Source organism: Typopeltis vanoorti, chromosome 3, assembly GCF_054136105.1.
Source record: "Typopeltis vanoorti isolate ZY-2024b chromosome 3, IOZ_Tvanoo_1.0, whole genome shotgun sequence".
NCBI classification, from domain to species: domain Eukaryota; kingdom Metazoa; phylum Arthropoda; class Arachnida; order Uropygi; family Thelyphonidae; genus Typopeltis; species Typopeltis vanoorti.
Window position 1 is genome coordinate 14,965,490 of NC_143551.1, and position 12,445 is coordinate 14,977,934.

The following is a 12,445-nucleotide window of genomic DNA, read 5'->3' on the forward strand; positions in this document are numbered from 1 at the left end:
TAGCATTTGCAAGATGGCAAGCACATTTATACTGACATGGAAGCTTCACATAGATTGATGATGTTACCATCATATGTAAGTATAATATAAGGCAAATTTATGTGTGGAATACTAAATATATCATAATAAATGAATATTAAACAATTTAAATTACCAACTTACACATACCAACACATTGCACATTCCAACTTACTTTTAAAATTTAAAACCATATAAATAAATCTGAGTAGTTATGGAAGCTTGGAAAGCTGTGTAATGGAGTGATGAAAATAATTTAGGAATTAAAAGAGCACAGAAGGTAAAACTATTCAAACATAGATAGATAAAAAAAAAAAAACTGTTGATTCACTTTGTTTGGCTTCACAAAGCCAAACAAAGTGAATATGAGCCAGGATGGCCAGGTTATTAGGATGAAAGACAGATGTCTTTACTACAGTTTGAATTTCCAGAGAGCAAGAGATCTACAGAAAAGATTATAAAACTAACAGAAAACAAGTGGATAAGGATAGCTTGTGTGAGGGGAAAAAGTAGAAAAAATTGGGAAAAGCATTTACTCATCAGTAGAGCAAAGCAGTGACTGAACTGATAGCCATTATCCTCTGCCCAAACTACATCTTTATTAACTACTGCTCTTCCCACTTTACTATCATTGGTATACCAATGAATAGTCTCCCTCAAATCATTCCCAATATTAACAATATATATACAAATTGAACATCAGTTCCCAAGTATATAAGAGTTCTGTCATACTAGTCATCTGTCTTGTCGTTGATTCAACTCCATCACACACTCATATCCATGGTACAATTTTGTGTCCATCCCCATTTGGTCCAAACAATGCAATAGGGATCAATGTGGTAATCCTGTCAAATGTTTTTACAAAGTCCTGCAAAATCATGATGTAGCCACTTCCCTTCTCCAACTCAGCTGCCACTTTATGGAAGAAAGCAAGTCAATAGCCAGCCTGTTTGACTGAGTGGCTAATGTACTCACATTCTCCAACCAACAGGCTGCAGATTCAGATCTCACCAGAACCATGGATGTGGTGAGATCATCATCAGCAATATCTTTAGGTGAGAGATGAATTTCACCACCACCCTGTTTACTGTAAGCCTGAAGTGGCTTGAAAAAAAAAAGTCACATTTTTCTCTCTAGAGTAGAGTGTCTATATTATTTAAAAAAAAAATAAAAAATATTCTTTTGTAGAGAGGAGATGCATAAAAAATAAAATAATAAATTATTAAAACAAAACCTATCTTTACAAAAAGACAAACCCATTCCTGAATTATGTTCTTAATTAATTTTTGCAATCACCACTCCTGAGATATTAAATGGTCTATTATTTGAAACCTCCGTCCTCTGTGTAATGAAACTGTGTTGTCCTTTTTCCACTCCCTTAGCACTCCACCAGTACTAAAACTTAAATGAGACAATATGATTAGGAGCACTGCCATTTCTCTTGCACTCTCCATAACACACTGGCTCATATCTCATTTGACACCATGGCTGTATACAGAGTGAGATTCTTAATATTCAAAACATCTGCATTTCATTTACCTCTATTCTCATCTTGATTCCTGTCATATTGATCACTGCATTATTTCCACATGGTCAATACACACTTGTTATCTCCTTACCATCAGCATTCATTAAAGTTATCCTTCCATAATCATTCTTTTTGCTCACCACATAACACTCACACTCACTCACCAGAAGTTCTCACACCCCATTCAAGAATATCTCACACATGTTCAATTGGGTTAGAGTTAGGGAAGTTTGGGGACCAAGGCAATGTGGAGAATTCATTGTTGTGTTCCTCCAACCACTCAGTAGTTGTACGAGTCCGATGACAAGGCATGTTGTCCTTGTGAAAGATGGCACTGTGGTCGAGGTAGATCTCCTGCAGATATGGATGGAGATGGTCAGCTAACAGGTCATAACAGATGATAATCAACAGACCTAGGATGTGGGAAAAAAAGCTACTGTGTCTGTTTCTGAAATACTAGGCCCCCAACTATATGCTTGCAGTCAAATTGGTTTATGTTGCTACTTTTCCCCATTACTGGGAAACATTTACTTATAACATACAGAGAATAGGTGTGCCTATTTATAGTAGCCGCACGTGACATTAATATCACGGAGTACTTCGTTGTCATGCTGAATATGTAAATTGGGGGGAGTGTTCCTAAATACAAAGCTAACTCAGTGTGTGTATAATTTTTTGTCTCTGTGTGTTTTATTTAAACCCTGACAAGACACCAGTTTTAGTGCAAGCAAAACTAGTCAGTTTCTAAATAAGCAACTGATATAAAAAACTAAATTTGTTTTAATTCTATGACTGAAATTGACTGCCAGCCATATATATATATATATATAGTAGCAGTCTATGATGTAGGTTTTCCCCCACTAGAATCATGCTGGTAGGGTCAACAGTTGACCAAGATAACCTTAACATGACATTGTTTGTCATGTTAAGGTTATCATTCCTTTTAATTATCATGGTAATTATCATTACCAAATCAGGTAACTAATTTGGTTTATTCTGAATTAAAGTTATTACTCCAATATGGTAGTAGTCTCCATAACTTCCATAATGAATCCAAACATTTTCATTCCATAACAAAAATATGGGGGAAAAAAGAAGCATAAAATTCACTTATTACAGAGAGTGCAATAAGTGAATTTTAATTTGGGATGAACTATGTTTGGATTTGTGTTAGAGCAAACAATCAGAAAATTGTGTTCAGAACATGAAAGAAAAAAATAATGTTCACAATGAAAGGATCCATATTACCTTCAAAGTGTACAGTGCACAATGGTCCTTATACAATCTGACAATATTGTGGATTACAGTTTGCATTCTTTATTCTTGATGACCATGCAACATCATAGAATCACAACTCAGCTGAACTGTAGTTATAATAAATAATGAAGATTCATGGAGTAAATTGGTAGGTGTCCTAATAAAGAATTTCATGCGAGTTCACAGAACTTGCTATCTCCAGAATGGAAACTTCTATCAATTTCACATGACAATTTCATATTATCAGTCCATATTAATATATTTGGTAATCCACAATATCATAAAAATGAACAAAACAAAAGAAAATCCAGTCTCTCAACTGCATCAACAATTTTGTTAATTTAACATAATTTGCTTTATTTTAAAGATAAAAATTAACCACAGATATATATATGTGTCTGCTGTCAAAAACAAAGGATACTGTAGCAGGTGTGCATCAGCAATTACTGGATCTCCTTCTAAAGCAGTGTAATAATCAATTTTCCCATACATCACTCCAGGTTCTAAAATAATAGAATTAAAAAGGCATAGAAGTAAAATTTTGAAAATGAAATCAATCTCCACTACATATAACAGTTTGTAAGGCAGTAAACAAGATCTAATAATTTCTTTAATTATAAAAACACAATGTTACTTACATATGTCTTCTTCAGGTGAACAAAAGAAAAACTTTTGACAAAGAAGTATTAAAAGATTAGCAAGGTGGCAACCATGCACTATGGTGTCAGTGCATGAAACAATACTATGGATAAACAGAAATCTACTGAATGACATATTGAAGAACATATTAAAAATATTGAATACCAAAAAAAGTGAGGCCTCAGCTCTGTCTTGACATGTAATCTTTTCAGCTCATCCACAAGATACCTCGCAAGAGAGACGTCAAATCTTATGGAATAAATCCGAATTATTACATCATTATTATAATATAACTGAGAGAATTTGGGAATTTTTAGAAATAGCACCAAATCTCATACACTAAATATAAATCCTAGAAAAACTTATCAAAGTGCATTCTGGTTATAGCTAGCCAAACATTTAAACAGAAAGTGAACATGCACAGCATGCTCAATAATGAAAAGCATGTCAGACAATTTCAAATCATCACATTCCTATATATTCTATAATGGATGTTACCTCGTCAATCTTTTATTATTTGTTTTGTCTTTTAGTTTTTCTTCTGTACACTTGAAGAAGTCATATGTAAGTAAGATGAAGCATTGTGTTTTTTAATTAAAGTAATTATTAGATCTTTAACCAGTTTACTGCCTTAAATTGTTATTTTATTTAATTTACTGACAAACAAACAAATTTACTGACTTTGCATGCTACCAAATATATATAAGCATGCAAGTTTTTATATAAATACACACTTTATATATAAAAATACATTTGCTGTCATAATACTGATAGCTTCCATAAAATTTATTAATTGCAAATGCAAAACAGTATGAAAAAAAATTCATTTAAAAAGCAGAGATGTACAATTTTAAGACAACCTAGACAGACTAACTGCCAACCTAGTTGTTCAGGTGGACAGCATCTCTGCTTTCCAGTAGGGTATGAACCCCGGGTTCAAATCTCACTTATGGCATGGATGTTTGTGAAAGTATGTGGTAAGTGATTTTAGTTGCTCATGAGACCATAGCTCACCTTACAGGAAGCCTGAGATGATTCAAAAAAATTTCCATGTTTGGTCTCTGGAGGAGGTGAACTATAATTCTTGACCCACTCATGGCAATATACTATACATTATACATTAGGATATGGTATTAATAAATAATACACACACATATATTGGTCAATGATGATATTCGTATGGATCACATTATGAGGAAAGTGTCAATAAACTTGATATCAAAACTGGAGATATTAATCTTGACTATTTTATGCAGATAATGTCATACTCTTAACATGTTCGCTGCCAACTACGAGTATACGCGTAGTTGGTAAACCAGCCACACAAGCCAGCTATGAGTATACTCGTATGACGCTTACCACTGGCAACGAGATTACTGTAATAATCTTGAAGAAGTGAAAATGCTTGGCTTGTGGAGCTAGCATCAAAATTGTGTATTCTCATAGACAGTATATGCTCTGCACAAGCCAACTACGAGTATACTCGTATGACGCTTACCGCCGGCAACGAGATTACCGTACTGACCTAGAAGAAGTGAAATTGCTTGGCGTACGGGAACAGACTATGCCGAAGTAGCGTGGCAGCGAATGTGTTAAATAAATCCAGTACAAATCTAAAGGATTATTCAAAATTCTTCTGGTGCTTTTTTTGGTGAGTGGCTACTGGAGACATGTAGTGCACTGTTTTTTGGTACAGTGAGTGAATGAGGCAAATCACCTCAATTTGCCTCAGTCGTAAATGCAGGAAGCAGAAAAGAAGAATAATGCCAGGAGGTCATCTTTGTTTTCAATGTTGCAATAGCATTATCTGGGTTAGAGAAATAAGGGGGCAGATGGACAGATTTATTTAGCATAAGGCTCACACATGAAAAGTTACATTACATTATGTTGAAACTTGTTGAAATGTCATTATTTCATGTTGAAACTTGTCTCTGATCTCTTGGATGACAGGTCATCCTGCCATCCAAGATTTTTTGCTGTTAAGATTGGAGGGTGCCTTGACTTTAGCCTATTTATTTCAGATGGTGACAGAAACTGCACCCAATGGCGTATGCAATCCACGATGACAAAAATTCCTAATTACCTTTTTGTAATCAGTGATTCCTAAATCTGGAATAATACCAGAAGCAACAATATTTCTATGAAGCTCTTAAAAGGCCCATGTGTTTTTATTAATTTTATTAGATTTTATTAATTACCAAAATTTCATATAAATGCAAGTGTGTGCACTTGCATTTATATGAAATATGCCTTTGTATATAAAATAGTGTTTTTACATTATTTTGAAATTTACACTCGCTGGAGTCCTACTTTATGTATAATGCATTCTGGTTTTCATATTTTAAGTTTCGATCCTTATTTTAATTAACCTTGTAAAAAAAAAAAATATATATATATATATATATATATATACATACACACACACATACTGACCTGTCATCCAACCAAAAGTTACTGGATGAGCTCTTGGAGATGGGTAATAGAATTGTAACTTGCTATATTCCAGTTCTCCAGGAATTTCTTGAAATCTCTCTGTTGAAGTACATACATATACACATTAGAATGCCATACTGCTGTTTAATATATATATATATACACACACATATAGGGAACTTCTATAAAAACAAAACTTTTTTAAAAAGGAAATTCCACAAAAGCAAAAATATTTTTTGATATTCTTCCCACACAGTGAGAATATTCAGTTAAACCTAATTAATTATTTTGATTAAAGGAATAAAATTAAATCAATCAAGCTTTGAATAGTTGATTCCATTTAACAAACATTTCATGACGTACACAAAAGCACAATTAGAGAAACAGAGAGAGAGTAGTTATAAAACAAACTAGTAATTTGAACTCACCAGGAATATCCTTGTAGTTGTTAAAAATGTGTTGCAAAACTGGTGGCTCCTGTCCTGAAGGAATGCTGCCAACAAACTGATAAAGCCGTCTAATAAACAAAAACAAACAGCTTCTGATTAGAATGACATAACATTTACATAGTCATGATCGTTTGTGTATGTATATATATATACACACAAACACACACACACATATACATACCCACCCACATGGTAAACTCTGTTTTATCTGAACCTCAATTAATCAAGTACCCCATATAACTAAAAATTACAAATTTAGAGTTGCCTAATACTATGTTTCGAGCACAATGTCACATAATCTTTTTTTTTTTTTCATAGGCTGTACATAGGCTGTTTAAGAGCAAATTAATAATTTGCAATTCATTTTTTAAACAATTTGTTTTTAATTTCCACCCCTATATTCTGCTTCTCTATATACTACTTTTGAATATATGTCCAGCAGCCACCCTTTTATCCGTATTACCAGTTTCATATCCATCACTATTTGTTGCAGTTTGTGTAACAAAGTTCTATGTCGTATTCTGTCAAACACTTTTGCAAAATTAAACAGTAGCATCATGTAGCCATTCCCTTTATCCAACTCGGCTGTCACTATTAATAAAAAAGTTAGTAGATCACTAAAGGTATGATGGACACTTCAAAATGGTCCATGCTGCCCCCCTCATAGAGTATCATATTCTTATCCACCCATTCCTGAATTACCATTTTGGCCAACTTTTCCATTACTTTTACAACCACTCCTGAGATACTGATTGGTTTAGCAGCAAAATTCCTATTGGTCTATAATTTGCTACCAAAGACTTAGATCCTCCTTTATGCAAAGGAATTACTTTTTTTCTCCTTCCACTATCTTGGGACTTTGTCAGAGCTAAGACTTAAATAGCCTAGTTAAAGGCATCACAATTCCCCTGTACACTCTCTTAAAATGTGAGCTGATATCCCATCCAATCCCACAGCTGTATTTGCGTTCAGATTTTGCAAATATCCTAAGTACCTCCAATTCATCAACCTTTATTCTCACATCAGCCTCCGTCACCTTTGCCATAACAATAGCTTGGATGATATACCCTTGCAAAGTGGTCAACTCAGTAGCTCAACAATTTTGTCTGCCTCTGTAACCTGTCTATCTGAATGTGTAAAAGTTATCCTTTCATAATCATTCTTTCTCCTACTTGCCACATAGTGAAAGAGCTTTTTGGGATTTCCTTTTGCCAGCTTGGTTAATTTCTTCTCATAATCTGATTTTGCCTTCCTTACCATGGTGGTCACTTTCTTGCATGACTCTGGTACTGTTCATAAGTTAACTGGTCACCTTTCTCCTTACATATTCTCCACAAGATTTTATTTTTTTTGCAGTTCGTGATTAATGATGCTACTCATGCTTCTAACTGCTATTTGATTTACACTCCTGATCTTGGGTTTTACAGTGTGATATCGCTTCCTCCAGATGCCCTCTGACTATCCCAAATGCACAGTCAACATCCTTCTTTTGCAGAAATTTATGCCATGGTACTACTTCAAGCTGCCTCCTAAGAGTATCATAATCACCTGCCTTATATGAGGGATGTCCCGAAAGTAAGTTCAGATGGGCTGTCAGAGAAACAAAAATATACATACAAAAAAAACTTTATTGGAAATTAAAGTAGACATCTTTCACTACTTTTCTACATAATTTCCGCCATTGTTCAGGCATTTATTGTAATGGGACACCAAGAGTTGTATACCTTCGTCGTAGATGGTTGCTGCCTGCGACGCAAACCATGTATTAACTGCTTCTTTGACCTCGTCGTCATCTTGAAACCACCGGCCACCAAGGTAAGATTTCAGATGTTTGAACAGATGAAAGTTGCTTGGCACGAGGTCAGGACTATATGGCGAGAAGTTGTTGTGTTACATTGGCCGTGAGTGGGCAGGCAGTATCATGAATCAAAACAACACCTCTGGTAAGCATGCCATGTTGTTTATTCTGGATCGCACGATGCGGTCTCTTAAGGGTTTGGCAGTACATACACATGTTGATTGTGGAGCCTTGACCGAAGAAGTCTACCAGCAAAATTCCTTGTCTGTCCCAAAACACAGTACACATGATTTTCCAAGTGGAAACCATTGTCTTCAATTTCGTCTTGACTGGTGATGAGGTGTGCCTCCACTCCATGGACTATTGTTTGGATTCAGGGGTTGCGTGCGACATCCAAGTCTCGTTCCCGGTGACAAGTCAGCTCAGGAAAGCATCATCATCCTCATGGTAGCATGTCAAGAATTCCAAAGCACTGCCCATTCGATTCACTTTGTGTTGTTCTGTAATCAACTTTGGCACCCAGTGTGCACACAATTTCCGATAATTAAGTTTCTCTGACACAATTTCATGAAGACATAAAAGTGAAAATTCTGGAAAATTGCCGCGAGAGTGACGTCATAGTGAATCCCCTATTCTGTTGAATCTTCTCTTCAACTGCACGCACCAAATTGTCAGTCACTAAAGATGGTCGCCGCTCCATTCATCATCATGCACACCAGTCCTTCCTTCATTAAAAAGTCTTACCCATCTTTGTACCATTGACTCACTCATTGAGTGTTTTTCCATAAACCTCAATAATTTGCCAATGTTCAGCTCCTTTAATGTTCTTCACATTCAAGAAATGGATAACTGACCTAATTTCACATGCAACAGGCAATTTGATTTTCTTAGACATTATAAACACACACCAAGAAGTGTACGCACTGCAAGAATGTCTGAAAATAGCACCAACGCCTTGCTAAGGAATCAACAAACTCAGCACGCATGTATACCATTGCAATCGCAACGGTGCAGTGAAAATATTTAAAAACAGAACTTACTTTCTGGACATCCTCTCGTAGTTCCACATATAACCCTTTCTTATCTAGAATTTCCCATGTTTTTCTATCTCCTAAGTCAAGACCACATGACCACTTTTCCTCAATTGGAGGCACCTTAGTTATGGACAGGTCTTCTGATCCCATAACAAGATCCAACACTCTTGTATGCTGAGTCTATTCCATCACATTCTGCTTCAAGTAATTATCTCTCAGTAAGTGTATCTTTCCTTCCTGCCATGTGATCTTTCCTCATTCCGATCTATGTCTCCAAAGTTGAAGTCTGCCATAATAATTACTCGACTTGCCTCATTGTGCTAATCTGCTGATGCATGTTTTCCCACATCATCCTTAGCATCACTTGGCCTATAGCAGAAATCAGTTTTATATTTTGTCCTTTTGCCTCAATCTCAAACCAGATTAACTCAAAAGAACTGCCATCTGCCCAAATGACTCATACTCTTGTTGGCTGTAATTCATCTGACGTCATCACACCATCCCTGTCCTGTCTAGTCTACTCTATCTTCCCTGATTCATCATATTCAGTCTCTGTAACTATGTCATCTTCTGGTAGTCATGTCTCAATGATTCCTATAACTTTTGACAAGTTGCCCTAACCAATGTCAAAAACTTTTCCCTCTTCTTCCCAATGCTTCTGGAATTAGTTTATAGACTCTGTAGCATCCACTTAGGTCCTCAACATACTTTACATTCTTAACTGATTACTCCATTCAATAATGTTGCCTGAGAGACTAGATTCTGCATTTTTTGTTCATTCACACATTCATTCGCTTCATGGGTGCCTACACACACCACACACACACACACACACACATCATATGCATCTGCCCTAATTTCTCTAGTTTTCCTGAATTTGTGCTTCCACACTCTCGGTGAACAAAAAACTCTCTACACACCCAACTCCAAATAATTTAAATGCAGTGTATTAGCATTGTGCAAATTTTTCCATCCAACAAATTCAGACCATAGGTACATAAACTCTACATCTGCATATTGATTCATTAATTATCATTGCCTTCATTCTCAGTTTGCCTCTATCACAGCATGGCAGCAGATTTACACACTTCACCCTCTTGCTCTTCTTTTTTGATTCTTCCAATAACTCTCTCATCCTCCCTCATACGATACTTGTCACCTCTCAGGTCATTGGTGTGCCAGCCAAAACAATGAAAATTCTTTTACATTTCCTGCATTTCTGACAGCATAACTAATATTATTAATTCTTCACACCAGGGAAACAATTTTGTAGTGCTTTTGTGAAGTATTCTTTTAATATAGAACTGCCATAAAGATCTGCTTAGGCTCTTTCTGTTGTTTATTCTTAATTTTTTTTTTTTTTTTGCCTCATTCCTCTTGAATTTGTCTATTCTCAGTTCAACTAATATCTTGCTGTTTCTGCAACTTTACACTCTTGCACTTTGAAGGACTACATGCAAGTGCTGTTTCTTTATTCAGGTATTTAACATTCTCCTGAACTTCAGCCGCTGCACTTTCAGTATTATCACTAATATTTACATTTTCTAGTCTTCTATCAAGGGATGCTTAAGGGCCAAAGCTACATAATTGAGAGGAGGCCTCCACATAGCCTTTAAAGGAATGTAGCGAACCGACCAGGACTTCTGACCTAATGTCCAATCCTCACCTTATTGTGGTGCACCCTGTTAGGAATCTATCTGGATAATGAATATACGAGGATGGGCTGGCAATTTGGGATTTAGCCGACCAAACTGAATTCTAATTGGCTTAAACCACAACATGCAACAAAAAATTATAGTACAACATGACAGAATTTCATGCCGGCTGGGATGTTGCCCGATTAAAAAGCCCCCCCCCCCCATGGTTAGCATCCAGGAATGTGTTAGTAGAATTAATCTCAGGTAGTATGGTCACTTAAACAGAATGGGAGAGGAAAGATTAGCAAAACAAGTGTTCTCTACCAGGTTGGCAGGAAAAAGACTCAGAGGAAGACCAAGATATAGGTGGATTGATATGGTAAAAAGTGCCTTAGAAGATAGACAATATTGGAGTCTTGGCAGGTAACAGATTGATTTGGAGGAAAATTGTAGATAGGAAGTTAGTAATGATGTAAATTTTTCATGTAGTACTATCATATCCTGTACTCCACTTGAGGGTACATGTCAGGAATTTGATGATGAGTCTTCTATCAATACTCTCTACTTTACTATCATGTAATTTGTTATTTCCACATTCAATTTCAAAACATTTATTACACACTCACTTACTGGTTTGCTCTCCTTTCACAAATCGTTTAACTTTTGTGACAAATACATCTCACAAATTTTACACTGGAGAAAATCACACAAATCTGACTCATCCCAACAAAGATATCCTCAATACCATTGTTCTGCTACTCATAAGTGCCATACCAAAAATATATAATTTAAGGAAATATACATTTTACTTATGTTTAAATAACTCAGTTTCTCACATACGTATAAAACAATTAAATACAATAATTTAACTCTGCATTAATAGCAAATATTTTAGGATTCTATATATTATATATATATATATATATATATATATATATATATATATAAAATGTTTTGCTGAAATGTAATTGTAATGTAAATGAAATGTAATCAAGCAGATAAATAAATGTATTCCTTTAAAGATGTTTCTGAAATCATCCTGAAGTTCATCGTTTTTAATGACTACAGTACTTCACAATTCTGTACTACAAAAATAAGAGTTCTATGAACCAGAAGAGCCTCTGTAGCTCAGTCGGTATAGACCTGGGTTCAATGCCTATCCATAATGTGAGGAACCTTTATCTGGTCTCTTTCGACTAAAGGTGAGTTAGCTGGTTTCATACAGAGGTAGAGGGTTTTTTTTTCACCCAGAAACTCGCGTTTTTCATCCCTCAGAACAGGCGAACCAGTCCTATGAACACACATACGGATCTACAGTCAAAAATATACAGGGAACATTTCCCTTGCACTTGGTTCTTGGGGTCCCTGTGCAGTATTAGCCCCAGTATTGTATTATGGATAGATCCATAATTGCAAACCCTCAATATGAAGGTTCGCAATTATGGATGAAGATGCCACATAAGATGATGAACCTGAAAGTTAAAATTGTAATGAGTTGCAGAAAAACAAAATGTAATGTGTCATTTCATTGCAAAATTTAGCCTTAGGTATATTTATGACAATTATTTTTATAAACAACTTTTTATTTATTATTATTTTTTCTTCAATTAAGCTAAAGGGCCTCGAAAGGTTTTGGAACTATATTCAAAAAA

At 35.4% G+C, this 12,445-nt stretch overlaps 1 protein-coding gene across 2 annotated transcripts in view; it reads right to left on the minus strand.

Annotated features, from left to right (window-relative positions):
* dor (vacuolar protein sorting-associated protein 18 dor) overlaps window positions 1-12,445 on the minus strand; it is a 201,594-nt gene that overhangs the window by 113,505 nt on the left and 75,644 nt on the right. For both annotated transcript variants that reach the window (XM_090390559.1, XM_090390558.1), the window contains 3 exons: window positions 6,304-6,392; window positions 5,876-5,974; window positions 3,225-3,306 (listed from right to left, as the gene is read on the minus strand). In XM_090390559.1, the coding sequence (XP_090246685.1) occupies window positions 3,225-3,306; window positions 5,876-5,974; window positions 6,304-6,392 (270 nt within the window). The remainder of the gene's footprint in view (window positions 1-3,224; window positions 3,307-5,875; window positions 5,975-6,303; window positions 6,393-12,445) is intronic.